General features: G+C 49.4%; 1 protein-coding gene across 3 annotated transcripts in view; it reads right to left on the bottom strand.

Moving 5' to 3' along the window:
- LOC144798880 (phospholipid-transporting ATPase IK-like) overlaps window positions 1–20,277 on the bottom strand; it is a 694,664-nt gene that overhangs the window by 65,435 nt on the left and 608,952 nt on the right. For all 3 annotated transcript variants that reach the window (XM_078669975.1, XM_078669973.1, XM_078669972.1), the window contains one exon: window positions 7,573–7,656. In XM_078669975.1, the coding sequence (XP_078526101.1) occupies window positions 7,573–7,656 (84 nt within the window). The remainder of the gene's footprint in view (window positions 1–7,572; window positions 7,657–20,277) is intronic.

The following is a 20,277-nucleotide window of genomic DNA, read 5'->3' on the forward strand; positions in this document are numbered from 1 at the left end:
TGGGAACCTGAATCCTGTACATACCAAAAGTGACGTTACTCGCTACATGGGCGAATACTTTCTGACTATAGGTAATATCGACATAGGTGACGCACACAGAGATAACTTGACCTGCTCTTTGCGTGAACAGGAAAAGATGTTCCTGAACATGGCAGAGAAGAGGAGAATAAAAATACAAAGAAAGGCAGATGACGAAAGACAGAAAACGCCAAAATGGGCTGAGAACATGGAAGGCACCTCAAATGGTGGGGCGGGACCTGCTCTGTTGCTGGATTTTGGAAAGAAAGGAAAGCTATGTCTTCACCGCGAGAAGACTAGCTATTATAATAACATTTCATTGGTTCCAGTGAATGTGAACATAATTACAAGGTAATTGGAGGATGGGGTTTCAAAAATGGGTCAGAGCCTGTGTTTCCTGGAATTTATTATATATGTGGAGACAAGGCTTATTTCAAATTGCCGGATCACTGGTATGGAAGCTGCTATTTTGGCATTGTCTTCCCGAAAATATACCATGTGAATGAAGTTGCTGGAAGCAGTGAAAATACTAATGGCTTAGTGCGTAGAAAAAGAGAAAGCGTAGGTGAAATAATGGGTAGTATTTTCAGTGCACTGATACCTGGAGTGGGAGTGGTTCTGAACACTCACAGAATTTGCAAATTGTCCACTATAGTGGATGTGTTGTCTACGGACACAGCTCATGGATTTCTGCTGGTCAATACCGAAATGGTTGCGATCAGATCAATGGTTTTGCAGAACAGACTTGCTCTTGACACCTTATTAGCAAAAGAGGGCGGAGTCTGCCGGATGTTGAAGGCGCAACATTGTTGCACTTATATTCCGGACAAAAGTGTGCAGCTCAAAAGATATGTGAAAAACATTACTAATTTGGAAAAGGAACTCAAACCACTCGAGGTTGACAGTGCCTGGAAGAGACTGGTAGATGGTCTCTCAAATGTAGGTCATTGGCTTGCTAGTTTAGGTAAAAGCTTATTGTTCAAGGTACTGATGCCAATTGGAATTATAGGTCTTATCCTATTTTTCATATTTGTCTGTTGCAAATGCCGTAAGCACACCAGAAAGCATCAAGTGAATGCCAGAGGAGTGAAACGAAGTGTGGATGAGCTTGAACTAGAGGAAATGAATAATCAGATATACAAAAAGGTGAAAAATTCTCACCCTACCAAAAATGAGAAAGAGAAGCTGAATCGCTTGTTGGAAGAGATAGAGTTGTATAAAGTGTGAAGAAGTTGGCATCTGGTTCCATTATTTTTGTGATGATAGTAAATATCATCAAAGAGGGGATTGATAGAGCAAGCTTCGCATCGCGACTTGCTCAAGTCATGAACCTCGCCCGTGTGTAATCAATTAATAAAATTTGTACGTCTTACTAATCTTTTATTTTTATATTCGAACGAAGTAGAGGAAGCTTGCGTACGTGTATTTCTAATACAACTAATCCGTGTTCCTAAACATGGCCGCCGCTTGGTAAATGGCTTCTGCGCATGCGTCAGTCACACTCACGTGACCTGACGTAGTTATAAGTTTGGTGGGAAAGGGTGCGCATGCGTAATACGCAGCTTTGGTAATAACGTGGTGCTGTTCGTGCAGTTGCTCTTGTGACAGTGTATATTTTGCTAATTTCTAATTGCATAGTATATTTTTATAGTGATAAGAATAAAGTACAAAATTATGACATGTAATGCATTCATTTATTTCTATGTTTTAATTTGTTCTCGCTTACTTTTCATGTACTGCGGGAAATGGGGGTCCGAACCGGTTGGGAGCCATATTGAAGGTCCCTTCTGCGCATACTCGTGGTGCACTGAAAGGTGGCAACATTGGACAGTGGAACTCAGCCAGCTGGCAGCCACAGTCAAGATGCTCATGGGAAAGCCACCTCTGCCCTACGAGAACGGAGAAAGTTGCTCCTTATATGATACATTGTGTGTTGCGCTATTGTTTGCTGTACAGCTTCCCATGGGAACCCCAATCTCGCTAGGCGGTACCCAGAGATGCAAAGTAGGCCTCCAAATAGTCTACTCTGATTGGTGTGTTACCCAAACCCTACCTTAGGACCAATCCAAATTGAGGGATTCTGACACTTTGCAACATTGGGGGGTGGTACACCGTCCCAAAACAGTATATCTACCCTGGGTTCACCTAGGGAAATTGTCCGACTTGTCTGGTTTAGCTGACCTGTCACTGACCCAACGCACTCAATAGGTGACTGTAGATACAGAGAGCTGCGGAGCACTCTGTCCGAAATTTGACCATAGACTAAGGTTTTACTAAACCTTAAAGTGCTGGCGGAGCACTTTGCTGGGAGTTCGCTGACCCAATCGGGGTCTTGATCGATAGCTGCAGAGAGGGTGGAGCGCAGGCGTTGCTTCCGAACTGCGGGTGCCGGTCCTGTCCTGAGGGTCCTGTCCGAGTGGTCCTGTCCTGATCCTAATCTGGTCTTCCTGTCCTGTCCGGGGTGTCCATTCTGCACCTGCTGTCCATTGAGGGGTATCCTTCCTTGAGGGGTTCCTGTCCTTAACTGACCCGTGGCCAGGGTTTGGTTTCCACACCAGTCTAGGTAAATATCACTCTGAAAGCTCTGAACCTTGCACCTTTCTGAATTTCTGTCTTTTGCTTCAATAAAGACATACCTTTGCATATGCTACTTTTCCATGCTTTTCCGCAACCATTTAATCATAAAGTCATTTGCATATTGGTTTCATAACGTGTTCCTATGTTACCTTATTTGTTAGAAATTATATTCTGCATTTCAGTTTGTCACTTTCTCATATGGTCTAGAACCTCCTTACTTAAATTGTCTAAAGAACTTTTGCCTTAAAGCATAGCGTGTTTCTCGTCATAGACTCTCCTATAGTTATATAGGATCTTTTACCATAGTATAAACTCTTCCAATAGGGAATCTCTAGTACGTGCATAAGATTGTTTCCTTAATGAATGTCCATTCTTAAACTTTTCTTCTAAAAACTGCATAGCATATTCCCGTTGCATCTCATATCAGAATTTCAATGGTTACCCTGACTTTATTTCTCTATCATATATCTAGAATCTAGAATCTAGAATATCATTGCCACATTTGAACCAGCCAAAAACCTTACTTCAACACAGCTGGTGTCTTGCACGTTGAATGAGTTCCCTCTACTTAACGAGGAGCTATTAGACACTCTCATGCAAAAAGTTAAATCTGGCTCACCCATTGACCCGGCACCCCCTTGTCACTTACTTAAAATCAAGGAGACCATCAGTCCTATAATCCTTAAAATCCTAAACTCCTCCATTGCCACAAGCACAGTCCCAACAGCATGGAAACGTGCCCAAGTCAAAGCACTTTTAAAAAAACCCACCTTGGACCCCAATAACTTGGCCAATTATCGCCCAATCTCGCTCCTCCCCTGGATCAGCAAATTGCTGGAAAAACATATTAATGCCTCTGTTACCCAATACCTGGAACATAACCTCCTGCTCCACGACTCCCAAGCAGGCTTCCGCCCTAAATTAGGCACAGAAACGGCCCTGCTGACTGTGACGGAGCTGGCTAGGAAACAGATGGATCAAGGCGGCACTGTAGCAATTATGTTGCTAGATCTCAGCGCCGCCTTCGATACCGTCAATACTAGCATCCTCCTTGACCGCTTGCGTCATATAGGTATTTCAGGGAAGGCCATAATATGGCTTCAATCTTTTCTGGAGGAACGTTCCTTCGAGGTAGTCGAGAACGACGCCCGTTCAAAAACTTGGCCCCTTGAGCAAGGTGTACCACAGGGCTCGTCTCTGAGCCCTACCCTATTTAATGTATACCTTCAACCTCTGGCGGACATCGTGCGTTCGTTCGGCCTAGATATAGTAACCTATGCCGACGACACACAACTTGTGGTATCCATGAACCAGCTAAACACCTCTCCTCCTAATCTTATGAATTGTCTGGCAGCAATAAGTCACTGGATGACCCTCTCACACCTAAAGCTCAACGGTGAGAAGACGGAGCTTATGTTTCTGGGTAACTCACCAACCCCGAGCTCCGCGCTAGAGTGGCCCCCTAATATGGGGACCCCACCCCAACCCAAAACCCAAATAAAGAGCTTAGGTATGTGGTTGGACACAAAGTTGGATTTTAAGCAACAAGCCACCACTCTATCTGCCACCTGTTTTGGCCTAATGCGTATGCTCAGGAAGGTGTTGCCTCTTCTTCCCTTCCAGGCACGAAGGATTATGGTGCAGGCCATTATCCTGTCCCGTCTGGACTATGGAAACTCATTGTACCTAGGAGCCCCTAGTTCCACTACCAGAAGACTGCAGATTACCCAGAATGCAGCGGCTCGCCTTCTTCTCAACCTGGGCCGGCGAGACTCAGGCACAGCTGCACTCAGGAAACTGCATTGGCTGCCCATCAAAGCCAGAGTCGTGTTTAAATCTATGTGCATCATGCACAAAGCCATGTGGAAAACTGGCCCAGCCATGGTTTGCTCCTTTGCAAACCCTTACCTCCCTAAACGTAGCTTGAGATCCAGCTCAGCCTTCCTGGCTACCGTTAATAGAACTAAACGGGCAAGATGGGGAGGACGCTCCTTCTCTTGGAATGCCGCTAAGGCCTGGAACTCCTTGCCTGACACTCTCCGGGGCGAGCCTAATTTATTGAAGTTCCGTAAGGAACTGAAAACGCTCCTTTTCACCTAATCTGGCTCTGTGATCTTCCTGACTCAAACAATATAGCGCTACGAGGCCTCCGGGTAGAATGCGCTTAACAAAACCCTATTAATAATAATAAAATAATAATATAGTTATGTACTTTTCATGATTTTGATTATTGATTGTCTTATTCTTGTAATTCTAATGATTTCTGAGAACGAACTTTAGATAAAGACTTTAAAACTTCCAGTTGTCCGTGGTCATTTACAAAGAGAATTTGAATGTTATTTGTTGGGTTTGTATTTTGCTGCCTTTTCCTTTTACAGCTAGCTCCCTGAGCCATTGTGGTCATAGGTACCCGCATCGGTGGATCGTAAGTCGGGTACGATGAAGAATAACGAAAGGAACTCCCAAATATTTGATAGCAGACCGTGAGGTCATCCGATCAATGTATATGGTGATTTGAAATATATGGGCCCGAAGCCGGAAGTGGCGAAATTATTGGTCGGGTGACCCGCGCGCTCTATCAATCCCAACAGATATTTTTAGTGTGAGGTTGCTCAGGAAAGAAGAGGACCTGCACAGGTCTTAGCCTGATGTCAGGCAGTGTTGTGCCGCGGAGCCACACTAACATTTTTGGAGGTTTTTTGCCTTTGGGTTTTTTCCTCAGTTCCTTCTGCGAGGCACTATCTGCGTAGGCACTCTAAAGTGTCGGCGGCATTGTGGCTGCTAGAAGGGGTCGCCCTTACCTTTGGCAAACCAGAACCCTCAAGAACTGGGCTCCAAGATCCGCGCGCAGTCTGAAATGTTTAGCTAGACGTTCTTCTCCTGAGAGAGCTGACAGAAAATGTTAGGCATAGGATGATGTGGTCACGAGTGTCAAATGTAGCTGATACATCCAGCAAAATCAGGGCACGGGCACCACCAACATTTGTCTTCTTTTCTCAGGTCATCTGTGACTGCTAAAATCTCAGTTCAGTGCCGCACCTTGGTTGGGACCCCAATTGTTCGTTCTTTAGCAGCAGGGATTTTTTAAGATGGTTTGAAAGCTGTGGGGCTTTATGTTGTTCAAGGATTTTCCTTAAAGTGAGTAGAACGGATAATGGAACGATAGGTGCTGGGAATGGCAGGGTCAAGAGTTAGTTTATTCGGCAAGGGTCTAACAATACCGTCTTAAAATCTTGCAGCAACTCTGCCACTTTGTAGTGAGAAATGAATTAAGGTGGCAAGATATTCAGAAATGACAGGAGAAAGAAGCTTCAGGCAGCAGAAAACAATCCCACTCTGATTTTGGATTTGAATAGGTTAAGTTTATTTTTTGCATTTTCTCCTGAGACCAGGACCGTAGCTCCGGTGCCGGGCTCTTTGCGTAGTTCTTGTCATGAGCTGTTTCAGAGATGCAGAGAGCCATGGCAAGCAGTAGGGTCTGTTATTCAAGCATCTGAATGTTGTAGGTGCTCACTCCAGGTTTTTGTCGATCCAGGCACAGATGCCAGAGCATCCTTCATTCTCGTTTACCAGTGTGAGGGCCACTTTCAATGCTGGTTTATCCCGCAGGGCAGCAGCAGAAGTGGCCCACACACTGATCTTTTAAAGGATGCTTAAAGAGCAGCTTCCATTCACACGGTGAACAACCTTTACAACGCAACTTTTACCACGCAGTGCCTTTACAACGTGGTATTTACAACGCAAACCATTACAACACATTGCGCTGGGGGGCGCTCTAGGATAGGGAATAAGTTTAATTTACTATCCAACACCTTCCCTAGTGTCCACGGGGACTGGAGTTGGAATAGTAAATTAAACTATTCGCTATCCAGCACCCTAAAGGGCTATGCGTTGTAAAGGTTTGCGATGTAAAAACCGCGTTGTAAAGGCATGCGTGGTAAAAGCATGCGTTGTAATGTCATACATCCATTCACACCCCCCTGTTTTAGGAGGCAAGGTACGGGAGCGTTTGATCTGGCAGGAGGCTTTACATTTTAATAGGACATGTTGTTAGACTAAACAACTGAGCAATACTGAATATTGAGGATCTGTTATTTGAACGCAAATAATAGGTCCAATAGAAGGCGGCAAAGTGAGAAGGGAGTTGAATTAATTGGTGTATGTTGCAGTCGATAAAATAGTTATTCACCTCTTCAACGTTTTTTGTTTTTAGGATAATTGGGGTGAAATCGAAAATCACCTCAGATGACAGAATTGTTCGAGATGGGGTGAAGACTGTGACGAGTTCCTCTAGGTTAGCAACGGATGGCGATTTGTACTCGGGTGGGTGGTAGGCTGAGCATAGTGCTATAGTGGGGAATATGGTGGAAGCGAGGGCGGTGGTAACAATTTAAGTTGCATTAAGGGTTAAGCATTTGGTGTAGAAAGAGAGGGAATTCTTTGCTATGGTACCAATGCTGCGCTTTTCACCTTGGCAGTCAATGTGCTCAAGACAGAATCAATCTATCTATCTATCTATCTATCTATCTATCTATCTATCTATCTATCTATCTATCTATCTATCTATCTATCTATCTATCTATCTATCTATCTATCTATCTATCTATCTATCTATCTATCCATCCATCCATCCATCCATCCATCCATCCATCCATCCATCCATCCATCCATCCATCTATCTATCTATCTATCTATCTATCTTTTCATCCATCCCTCGACCTCATACTCCCCTGCTCCCACCTTCCCCCGTCTTCCTCTTCCTCTTTCTCTCTCACTCTCACTGCTCTAACCCCATGCCTCCCCGCCCCATGCGCTTCTATTTAGGCACAAGAGGAGTTAGGACCTCCATGACATTATGCTGGTTAGAAGGTAGCAACCACGAGATGCTTCTGATTCAGGAGGAAGGCTTGCACCCTGACCTTGTCGGTGCTTAGATTCAGCAGTTCCTTGTGTTGTATGCACATTTGTCAGCCATACCTGGTCGAGTACCCCCATGCAGAGAGCTGGGTAGACTGTGTAGACCAAGGGCTGGAGAATCAGGAACCAGAAGTCAAAAATAAGCTGGAGGAGAAAACAAAGAACCATGACTTAGAGGCAAGAGAGGCACAGTAGCATCATGTATACATTTATTATTTGTCTAGTGTGGCCATAATTACTTGATTCCATTATAATAACAAAACAAACACTCATTGCCTAAACACAGGTGAATGTAAGTTGAAACCATCCAGAGTTGCCTATGAGTTGAGTTAGCAGCACGTGGATTCCTGAGCAAGTTCTCCATTTATCACTGTAGCTACATGAGACCCCGTGACCTGCCTCCCTTGCCCTGCCACCTATCGCCGCCGCTCGTACCCTCCAATCCACTTCCATCCCCTTCCCTCTGCTGCTCTTCTCTTTCCCATCCTTTCCACCCTCCCCTCCACTCACTACTGTCCCCACTTTTCCACGTGCTGCCTCCTTCCTCAGCCTTCCCTTGTTGGATGGGTGGAGGGCGCTGCCCCTAGCATGCTGGCTCCAGCCCTGCCATGCACATCAATAGGAGCTGAGAGGGGTAGCACAGCTCTTACCTTGGCGCGCCCCTTGACACTTCTAGATGTATTTTCCTTGCCTTCCTTAAGTTATTCAAAAACAAACTGGAGGTTGATAAAAGGCTAAGGGTGGAATAAGGGCTCAATCCTGTGATGTCATTGGAGACCAAAGGGGATGTGATGCTGATATTTCTTGGAAATGAAATAAATTGCCATCCCTGGGGCCTGCATCCCAGTGGTAGCAGACGGTCACGGAGACAACAAAGGACGAACAGCTGCATTGTTTTCAGACTCAGAGCATGAACACTTTGGCCCAATAGCCTGAAAAACAGGCCTTAACAACAGAAGGGCAACTACCCGAACTACTAAGAGAGCGCCAATCACCCCTGATAATAAAGGCTGTGAGTGATGGCCACAGTGTATGGTCCAAAAAGGCCATGCTGGGTAGACACATGGCGAGCGGGTTGCCACTACCGTACTTGCCCTTTCCTTTCCTTGGAACAGCAAATAGGCTGAGGCAGATGGAGGCATTCTGGAGCTTTAACAAAGAGGGATGATATTGCTACCCCCCCCATGCAGGTCCCAACACGAGTGTTCCAGATGTGAAAACAAACACCCAGTGCTTCTGTGTGGGGTGGGGCAGGGCAGAGGGTGGGGGCATTGGTAGGGGCAGAGATGACAATCAAGAGGTGCCGGGGAAGGGCAACTAGGACATTTAGGGTGGAGAAGATGAGAGCAGCAGTCCCCGAAGAGGAGAATTGTGACGTTATTGAGTGACCTTTTTATTCTCAGGGATTTTGTATATCTTATTCGGGCCCGTGGGTGGGGCGATGAGCTCAGAACCTCAAATCTTGCGCAGTGCAGTCTGGAGGGGTATGTGATAAACCGATGATTGAAGTGTTGGAGGCATGCCAGCGGGCCATTTCAATACAATTCCAATGCCAAATCTGAGGCTATCACCCTTAGGTAAGGTGTCTAAGAAGGCTGCTGGTCAGTTCTGTCTGATACACCATTTATAGTGCCTGGAAGGGAGCGCAATAAGTGACTTCTTCAGAGATCAAAACGACTGTGTAGTGCAATATTCACATTTTGATTTAGCAATAACGATGCTCGGAGAATGCGGCACAGGAACGGAAAGGAGGAAGGCTGACGTAAACTCTAAGTTTCATCTGCTGACGGTACATGTTGGAGACTTTCATCTGTTGGGCATTCAGCTTGCGGGCCAGTCCCTCGTGGATGAGGCCATGTCGATGGGGTGCTCAGTAGCTTGTGTACATTACTCCAATTAGTTGTAAGACATGGGTGAGGCCAGACAAGGTCTGCACTACATCGATAATTTTTAGGTCGAGCCTGGGCAGCGCATGTGCTGCTCCGCGAGCCATGCAGTATTGGAGTATGGCTTTGAAGCCCCGCCAACTCTCCGCCTATATTTTTAATTGGCTTGTGTCCTTGTCCTTTGTAAACGCTGGCTTCCAAGTTATTATTAGGTTTTTATATACCCTTCTTGGTACCGCCTTGTCTCCTTGTGTAACCTCCCATGGTGACTGGCCCTTTTACTTCTGTTGCGACACAGCGTGTTTTATTTAGTCTGTAAGCACTATTTTCTTTACTGAGTTTCTCCTACTGCAGGCATGACATGCTTTCCTCGCCATGCCCGCTTTCACTCTCAAGCAGCCCACGACAAAGGCGGCCTCTTCTATGAAGTAAAATAGGTCTCGCATTTACAAGAGTTTGAGCTATCGCCATTGTAAATGACCGTATGTAGACAAAATATCGAAGTTTAAATATCGAAGGGACATAATATAGAAGGTAAGTAATATCGATAGATTTAATATCGATATTAGTAATATCGAAGTTATAGGGTGGGAAGTAATTTAAATGTAATTAAGTAATAATGTTCTTTAATTAATTGTTTTGTTAATTATATAATTGTTAATTAATTATTAATTGGTAATTAAATATTATTATATGGTATTTTTTATTAATTGTTTTGGTTAAAAATATTTTGCTAATCATGTTTTTAATAATTATGTATTGGTATTTGTAAATGGTTTATATTTATTTAATAGTTAATATTTTTATTATGTAAAAAAATACATTTATTTATAAGTTTGTTATTTTTACCCCTATGCTATCCAACACTTTCCCTACTGTTGCACTCTCCGGAGTGGGAATAGTAATTTTTACCCCTACGCTATCCAACACTTTCCCTATTGTTGCACTCTCTGGAGTTGGAATAGTAATTGTTACCTGTTAGAACCGGGAGTCTCTAGTTGGCAGAGGTAAGTACCTTAGCCCAAGTAGAGACCCTCACTTCCAGTCAGGGTGACAGGATAACCCTCTGAGATAACCCCTGCTCACCCTCTAGGTAGCCTGGCGCGAGCAGTCTAGGCTAAACTCGGAGGCAACGTGGATAACGTTTGCACTTAACACAACAATAGTCCCCAATCCACCACAAACTGAGACCACACAGGTAAGTATATTTTATAAAAATATATAGCTTTATCTAGTTTTAGCAAGGTGAATAAAGCATTTGCATGATAATCACTTCTTTAGACAACGTAGCACTCTGAGATAACCCCTGCTCACCCTCTAGGTAGCATGGCGCGAGCAGTCTAGGCTAAAATCGGAGGCAACGTGGATAACGTTTGCACTTAACACAACAATAGTCCCCAATCCACCACAAACTGAGACCACACAGGTAAGTATATTTTATAAAAATATATAGCTTTATCTAGTTTTAGCAAGGTGAATAAAGCATTTGCATGATAATCACTTCTTTAGACAACGTAGCATTTTATCTTAAGGGTTGCACTTAATTCTTAATGGTTCTTGTAAATAGGCAGTTCTTGTCATTTAAAACGATAGTCTCAGGTCTCTTGTGAATCAGGGTTCCAAAATAATCACGACTGACTTATTTTAAGAAAATGTGCTCCCAAAACCGAGCAAGGAACCCTCTGCCCACGCGTGCTCTTATGCGTGGGCTTCACGCGCTGCAAATGCGCTCTTTGCGCGATGCCCGGGGACTCTTTCTTTCCCCCGGGACAGACTCACGCGTTCCTGAGCTTCGGGCGCCTCGCGCACAGCAGATCTCCCGCGTCCCCACCCCGGCCGGTCCCCTGTCCTCTCCCGCCCGCTCTCGACAATCCAACGAGCGGCGGGGGAGGTGGTGCTGCTCACCTGGTGGGGGACGGCTGGCCGGGGGTGCGGAACGCTTCAGAGTCCCTCGGCGAGGTCGGCTCTCGCTGAGGGGTCGTCTCCTCTCTTCCTTCTCTCCGCGCCGGGACCAACCAATCCCGTCGCGGCGTTGGGTCGAGCCTCCCGCAGCACCCGGGAGTCAGCCAATGGCAGTGCGGCTCCCGGGGCAGGCCAACAATGACGCTCTTCTCCTTCGGCCAATCACGGCCCGATCCCGCTGATGACGCTGCGCCGCACGGGCCAATCCCGTCGCGGCGTTAGTGAGGGGGCTCAGCTCCCTCCACCAATGGGAGCGCGGCAGCTTCGTTCTTCTCCGCGGCAGCTCCTGGACCTCGGAGCAAGTCACGGGGGGGGGTTTCCTGGCCCCGGGCCGCGGTGGTGATTTGGCGGCACAGGGTTTTCAAGGGCGCTGGTCACGACTAGACCCCCCTCTCGACCTCCCCACCGCCTGGGAGCGGATTTCACGAGGGGAGGCTCCACAAGCCTCCGACCCTCACTGGTAATGTGCCGATGAGCACACCGATCCCCTCCTCACGCTCCGCAGTCAAGCACCACGCATCTCGGGTCACAACAGCACGATTTTGCAGCTGTTTTCTGGGACAGTTTTAGGAACCTTTAGCCCTGGGTTCCTAACAGGAGGCCAGCTCTTCTCAGGCCCTTGGAGATTCAGTTGTAGACACAGCACACAGCAGAGTCTTGGCAGTTTCAAGTAGGCAGGGTCACAGCACACAGCAAAGCCCCTTTCTTCTCCTCAGCTTCCAGGTAGACAGTAGAACAGGTCAGCCCTTAGAGCACACAGCAAGGCAATCTTCCTTTGGTTCTCTAGCCGTCCTCCTTCCAGCCGAGGTTCCTTCTTGGTTGCAGAATTTCAGAATCTAGACTTCTGTAGTCAGGGGTCCTTTCCTTATACCCCTCAATGTCTTTGAAGTCCTTTGAAGTCCTTGTGCATGGAGGCCCTTGGTCCAGTCTAAACCAGTTCTGGGGGTTGCGGAGCACTGAGGTGTCTCTGGTTTTCTTCTTCCTGTCAGCTTCAGGGCCAGGGGTGTCAGTTGACCACCAGGAGGGAGCTAGCAGGGGGAGGCAGACCAGCACAGCCCAGCACTTATCAGGCATTCCTTCCTCCCACCTCCCAGGCAGGCAGATGTGCCCTTTCATCCCCGGGATGGCTCCGACCCTCTCCTCTGGGGCTCTGCAGCCCCCCCTGTCACATCCAGACCAGGCAGGCATTCCACAAACCCAGGCACACAGAAAGGTTTAGACAAGAGAACAACCACTTTCTAAAAGTGCTATTCTCCAACACAGGATTTAAAAACACCCTTCACTAAAAGATGTGTCATTAAATTCTGAGTTCAGGGATATCTTTCACTTATGTCCCATCTTGTTCCTATGGGAAGATAGGCTGGTATCACATGGGCCCAGCCTCCTCCATGTTACTCTATGGAGCAAGATAGCCTTTCAGCAGTGAGCACATAAAATGGCTGCAGCCCACTACCAGAGCATATTACCTGCACTAGTACATGCTCTACCTTATCCATACACTGCACCCTGCCCAGGGGGGTACCTTGAGCCTTCCATAGGGGTGACTGATGTGCACAGACAGGGAAGGGTTAGGCCTAGCCAGTGGGGACACTGGCCAGGCTGACATGGCAGTCACTGACTGCACACAGGCTCTGCGCTGGCAGGCCTGAGTCACCATTTTAAAGCTACTCATGTGGGTGGCGCAATCTGCGCTGCAGGCCCGCTAGTAGCATTTGTCATCACCAGCCCTGGCACACACAGTGCACTTTACTAGGGACTTCGTGGTGATACAAATATGCCAATCAATATCACAATTTACAGAGGGAGCACTTACACTCTGACACTGATCAACAGTGGCAGAGTGTCCAAAGCATCTTAATCAGCAAAAACGAAATCCAGCACAGCATCACAACACATGAGTCAGAGGCAAAAAGATGGGGGAAGAACCACGCCAAAAGGTGTCAGGTCTAACACGTGTCCCCTCCAGCTGAAAGTGGGGAGAACTACCCAACCTCTTGGGAGTCCTCATCACTAAGGCGGAAGAATCTGGACAGACCGTCAGCATTGGCGTGTTCTGTACCAGGGCGGTGCTCCACCGTAAAGTCCATCCCCTGTAGGGAAATGGACCACCTCAACAACTTTGGATTCTCACCCCTCATCTGCATTAACCATCTGAGGGGCCTGTGGTCGGTCTGAACACGGAAGTGAGTCCCAAACAGGTAGGGCCTCAGCTTCTTCAGAGCCCAGACCACAGCGAAAGCTTCTCTTTCGATGGCACTCCATTTCTGTTCCCTGGGGATTAGCCTTCGGCTAATGAAAGCCACTGGTTGGTCTCCGCCCTCATCATTAATCTGTGAGAGCACTGCTCCCACGCCTTGCTCTGAAGCGTCAGTTTGCACAATGAACTCACTGGAAAAGTAAGGTGCCTTAAGCACCGGTGCTGTGCACATGGCAGTTTTGAGGGTGTCAAAAGCAGTTTGACAGGCCTCCGTCCAATTCACTTTCCTGGGCTGATTCCTAGATGTCAGCTCTGTCAAAGGGGCCACAATGGTGCCATAGCCTTTGACAAACCGTCTATAATACCCGGTGAGACCTAGAAAGGCTCTCACCTCAGTCTGGGTCTTGGGGGGTTCCCAAGCCAGAATGGTATCAATTTTTGCCTGTAGGGGCGCCACCTTGCCGCTCCCCACCTGGTGTCCCAAGTACACCACAGATCCCTGCCCTATCTGGCATTTACTGGCCTTGATATTGAGGCCTGCCTTCTGCAGAGCCTTCAACACTTCAGTGAGGTGTTGCAGGTGTTCCTCCCAAGTGGAGCTGAACACAGCAATGTCATCCAGGTAGGCTGCGCTGAATTGCTCCAGCCCTGCCAGTACCTGGTTGACCAATCTCTGAAATGTGGCGGGAGCATTTTTCAACCCAAAGGGCATGACACGGAACTGGAAGTGCCCCTCTGGTGTGGAAAATGCTGACCTCTCCTTTGCCCCGTCAGTTAAGGCAATCTGCCAGTACCCTGAAGTCAAATCAAAAGTACTTAGGTACTGGGCAGCTCCCAACCGATCCACCAGCTCATCAGCTCTGGGGATGGGGTGCGCGTCAGTCTTGGTGACCGCATTGAGCCCACGGTAGTCCACGCAGAACCGAAGTTCTGGGGTGCCACCGGGGGTAGCAGCTTTCTTAGGCACTAAGACCACTGGGCTAGCCCAGGGGCTGCTGGAGGGCTCAATAACCCCAAGCGCCAACATCTTGGAAACTTCTTCCTTGATGCTAGCTCTGACCTTGTCAGCCACCCTGTAAAACTTCTGTTTCACAGGCATGCTGTCTCCAGTGTCCACGTCGTGGACGCACCACTTGGTGACACCTGGGGTCAGGGAGAACAGTGGGGCGAACTGACCCAAGACTTGGCGACAGTCCTCCTGCTGTTCTGGGGTCAGGGTGGGGGAGAGGACCACACCATCCACTGACCCATCTTGCTCCTTGACTGCCAGGAGGTCAGGGAGAGGATCACTATCCTCCTCCCCTCCAACATCTGTAGCCATGAGCATAGTTACTTCAGTCCTCTCAAAGTGGGGTTTGAGGCGGTTCACATGTAGCACTCTCAGGGGCTGCCTGGGAGTCTTCAGGTTAACCAAATAGGTAACCTCGCTCTTGCGCTCCACCACCTCATATGGCCCAGACCACTTGTCCCGGAGCGCACAAGGCTCCACTGGCGCCATCACCCACACTTTCTGACCAGGTTGGAACTCAACCAGAGAAGTGTTCTGGTCATACCACCTCTTCATTTCCTCCTGGCTAGCCTCCAGGTTCTCTTGAGCGAGCTTCCGGAAGCGCTTGGTCTGGTTGCGAATGGCCAGCACATAGCTGAACACATCCTGAGGGGTTTTCCCACGGGATTTCTCCCACCCCTCCTTCACCAGAGTAAGAGGCCCTCTGACAGGGTGGCCATACAGCAACTCAAAGGGACTGAACCCTAAGGATTTCTGAGGCACCTCCCTGTAGGCAAACAACAGGCATGGCAACAAGACATCCCATTTCCGCCTCATGGGCTCTTCCAGGCCCATAATCATGCCCTTCAATGTGCGGTTGAATCTCTCAACCAAACCATTTCCTTGAGGGTGGTAAGGAGTGGTGAATTTGTATGTCACCCCACACTCACTCCACAGGGACTTCATATACTTAGAAATGAAGTTTGTCCCTCGGTCTGAAACGACTTCCCTCGGAAATCCCACCCGGGAAAAGATCCCCATCAGGGCACGGCCCACCACTGGGGCGGTGACTGTCCTGAGCGGAAGGGCCTCCGGGTACCGAGTGGCATGGTCCACCAAGACCAGGATAAACCTGTTGCCTAGGGCTGTCTTGGGATCCAGGGGCCCCACGATGTCAATGCCCACCCGCTCAAAAGGGGTGCTCACCACGGGAAAGGGTTGGAGGGGGGCCACGCGCTTCCCTCCACTCTTGCCACTGGCCTGACAAGTCTGGCAAGACTTACAAAAGGCAGAGACGTGTGTCTTCATCTGGGGCCAGTAGAAATGGGTGACAAGCCTGTGATAGGTCTTGTCTTGCCCCAGATGTCCTGCGAGAGGCACGTCATGAGCCAGACCCAGTAGGAAGTTCCTGAAGCGCTCCGGTACCACCAGCACACGGGCTGCACCGGGCTCAGCAAACTTAGGCTCACTATAAAGTAAGTCATCCTCCCAGTAGATCAAATGCTCCTTGGACCCCAGGCCTGCGGCCTGGTCGGCAGCCTGCTGCCGCACACCAATGAGAGAAGGGCACTCCTTCTGAGCCTGGCAGAATTCCTCCCTGGAGGGACCACCCTCTTGCTGCCACTGGGACAGCTCAGGCAATTCCCCTAGTTCGGCCACCTGCTCCCCTGTAGGTTCCAGGGCATCCCCTTCCGGGTCTGCCTCCTCCTGGACCGTGGGAACAGTGGGGGCCGGTTTCCCGCGCCCTCTACCCCTTCCTCTCTTGGCAGGTCCCTGGGCCATTGTTCCAGGCTCCAGTTCTGCTAGACCGCCCTCTCTGGCTGTCATTGCACGGGTGGACACACAGATCCACGCAGGCAAACCCAACATCTCCAAGTGAGTCCTGTGCTCCACCTCCTTCCATGGGGAGCTCTCCAGGTCATTACCTAATAGACAATCTACAGGCAAGGCATCAATTACTACAATCTCCAAAATACCGGAGACTCCTCCCCATTCAAATGGAACTTTTGCCAACTTGCAGTAGCGCACTGAACTGTCAGCTGCCACCACAGGCCGGAGTACCTGGGGAATAATTTGCTCTTCAGACACCCACCGACACCTGACAGATGTCACGCTGGCCCCGGTGTCTCTCAGAGCCTCCACCTCCTGTCCATTGATGGTCACCTTCTGCCCGTATTTCTTAGTGTTTTGGGGCAGCAAGGTTTCCTGGGCCATCTCTTGGTCTCCTAGAGAGACAAGGGTCATCAATGCTAACCCCTTCTCCCCACTAGAAATCAAATCCCCTCCCAAAGCTACACTGGCTAACGCCGGAGCTGGAGCTGGAGCACCAGTGGGTGCAGATTTCTTCTTTGGACAGTTTGGAGCAATGTGCCCCACCTCCCTACATGCATAGCAAGTGAGGGTCTTCTTGTCCTGCGGGCCCTTATGGGGCCAGGACTTCTTAGGCTTGGGGGGTTGAGACACCTTCTCCTGGGAACTACTTTGGGGCCCTTTAGAAGACTCCTTTTGATTACCCGTGTCCCCCCCACTCTTCTGCTGGGGACCCTGTCCACCTTTGGCTGGGGTACTTACCACCCCCTTGTGGACCCTGGTGCTAGTCCACCGGTCCGCCTCTTTAGCAAGCTCACTGGGATCAGTTAACTTACTATCCAAAAGATGCTGGCGCAGCTCTGGGACACATAAACTGCTTAAGTGCTCCCTACTAATCAAGTGACACAACCCCACATAATCAGTAACTTTGCTGCCCTTCATCCAACCTTCCAGTGCACGCGTGTACATGCTCACACACTCCACCCAAGTACTTGAATCAAGCTTCTTGAAGTTCCTAAACTTCTGGCGGTACTGTTCTGCAGTGAGCCCATACCTGAGGCACAAAGCCTCCTTCATGGCGGAGTAGGATAAAGCATCCTTTGCTTCCAAGGGTGCCAAAACATCCCTCCCAGAGGCCTCAAAATGCTTCCACAATCCTGCTCCCCAATTCTTCTCAGGCACCTCATTCATCTTTAAGGCAAGTTCATACGCTCTGAACCACGCCTAAATATCCTCACCCCTCTGATAATCCTGTACCAGATCCTTTGGTATGTATACCTTACCCGCCTGTACTGGTTGTGCGCTGCCACCATTAGAACTGGACACCCTCTCTTTATATTTGATGTCCAACTCCTTCATGCTCCTCTCATGAGCCAATTGGAGCTTCTTCTCCTCCAAAGCGAGCGCATGTCTTCTCTCCTGCGCCGCTCTCTCCTGCGCCTCTTTCTCAACTTCCAGGCGCAGTCTCTTCTCATCGGCTTCCGCTCTGAGCTTCAAAAGCTCAATCTCATGGGCCCTAACTCGCTGATTCTCCTCTATTTCCTCTGGAGACATAACCCTACTGGAGTGGTCGCTGCCGGTCCTAGACCCTGGCTTCCTCACTGGCAATTCACTGGGCAAAAACCCGTTCTCCGGTGTGTCTCCCTCTCCAGTAGCAGCTTCCGGGTCACCATGTTTGGCCTCCCACCAGGCCCTCAGAGCTGTCCGTAGCTCTTCCTTATTCGCGCCGCCCCTCACTGGGCGTTCAAGCTGTTTGCAGACTTTCCTCAGTTGCTCCTTGTTATAGGTTAACAACTCCTGGATTTCAAATTCCACTCCCACGTCTCCATTCACGCTTGGCGCTTTCCGAGACATGATGCTTCCTACCCTTTTTCAACTAAAAAGGTTTCACCAAAAAAAAAAATCTTGTGTAACCTGTGCCGCTAAACTAGACTAGTGATGTACAAGAGATCACTGCCGGTCAAGTGCAATTATTAGTTCAAAATCCGCACCGCGAGCCACCAATGTTAGAACCGGGAGTCTCTAGTTGGCAGAGGTAAGTACCTTAGCCCAAGTAGAGACCCTCACTTCCAGTCAGGGTGACGGAATAACCCTCTGAGATAACCCCTGCTCACCCTCTAGGTAGCATGGCGCGAGCAGTCTAGGCTAAACTCGGAGGCAACGTGGATAACGTTTGCACTTAACACAACAATAGTCCCCAATCCACCACAAACTGAGACCACACAGGTAAGTATATTTTATAAAAATATATAGCTTTATCTAGTTTTAGCAAGGTGAATAAAGCATTTGCATGATAATCACTTCTTTAGACAACGTAGCATTTTATCTTAAGGGTTGCACTTAATTCTTAATGGTTCTTGTAAATAGGCAGTTCTTGTCATTTAAAACAATAGTCTCAGGTCTCTTGTGAATCAGGGTTCCAAAATAATCACGACTGACTTATTTTAAGAAAATGTGCTCCCAAAACCGAGCAAGGAACCCTCTGCCCACGCGTGCTCTTATGCGTGGGCTTCACGCGCTGCAAATGCGCTCTTTGCGCGATGCCCGGGGACTCTTTCTTTCCCCCGGGACAGACTCACGCGTTCCTGAGCTTCGGGCGCCTCGCGCACAGCAGATCTCCCGCGTCCCCACCCCGGCCGGTCCCCTGTCCTCTCCCGCCCGCTCTCGACAATCCAACGAGCGGCGGGGGAGGTGGTGCTGCTCACCTGGTGGGGGACGGCTGGCCGGGGGTGCGGAACGCTTCAGAGTCCCTCGGCGAGGTCGGCTCTCGCTGAGGGGTCGTCTCCTCTCTTCCTTCTCTCCGCGCCGGGACCAACCAATCCCCTCGCGGCGTTGGGTCGAGCCTCCCGCAGCACCCGGGAGTCAGCCAATGGCAGTGCGGCTCCCGGGGCAGGCCAACGATGACGCTCTTCTCCTTCGGCCAATCACGGCCCGATCCCGCTGATGACGCTGCGCCGCACGGGCCAATCCCGTCGCGGCGTTAGTGAGGGGGCTCGGCTCCCTCCACCAATGGGAGCGCGGCGGCTTCGTTCTTCGCCGCGGCAGCTCCTGGACCTCGGAGCAAGTCACGGGGGGGGGGGTTTCCTGGCCCCGGGCCGCGGTGGTGATTTGGCGGCACAGGTTTTTCAAGGGCGCTGGTCATGACTAGACCCCCCTCTCGACCTCCCCACCGCCTGGGAGCGGATTTCACGAGGGGAGGCTCCACAAGCCTCCGACCCTCACTGGTAATGTGCCGATGAGCACACCGATCCCCTCCTCACGCTCCGCAGTCAAGCACCACGCGTCTCGGGTCACAACAGCACGATTTTGCAGCTATTTTCTGGGACAGTTTTAGGAACCTTTAGCCCTGGGTTCCCAACAGGAGGCCAGCTCTTCTCAGGCCCTTGGAGATTCAGTTGTAGACACAGCACACAGCCAGCCGCGGGCCGTGGAGGGAGTTACGGTGGGGCAGGGAGGCGGGGAGGGGGAGGGGCAGGGTGGAGGGAGCTAAACACTGGAATATGGATATTTGCAGGTAAGTACACCATTTTATTAATAAAACGAAATTCGTAGCGCGCACAGCATCGCATTTTGCGATGCAGTGCACGCTTTGAAATTTGTTTTATTAATTAAATTGTGTACTTACCTGCAAATATCCATATGCCAGTTTTTAGCTCCCTCCACCCTGCCCCTCCCCCTCCCCGCCTCCCTGCCCCACCGTAACTCCCTCCACGGCCCGCGGCTGCACACAGCAGAGTCTTGGCAGTTTCAAGTAGGCAGGGTCACAGCACACAGCAAAGCCCCTTTCTTCTCCTCAGCTTCCAGGTAGACAGTAGAACAGGTCAGCCCTTAGAGCGCACAGCAAGGCAATCTTCCTTTGGTTCTCTAGCCGTCCTCCTTCCAGCTGAGGTTCCTTCTTGGTTGCAGAATTTCAGAATCTAGAC

The sequence above is a fragment of the Lissotriton helveticus genome, chromosome 12 (genome assembly GCF_964261635.1).
Source record: "Lissotriton helveticus chromosome 12, aLisHel1.1, whole genome shotgun sequence".
Classification (NCBI taxonomy): Eukaryota; Metazoa; Chordata; class Amphibia; order Caudata; family Salamandridae; genus Lissotriton; species Lissotriton helveticus.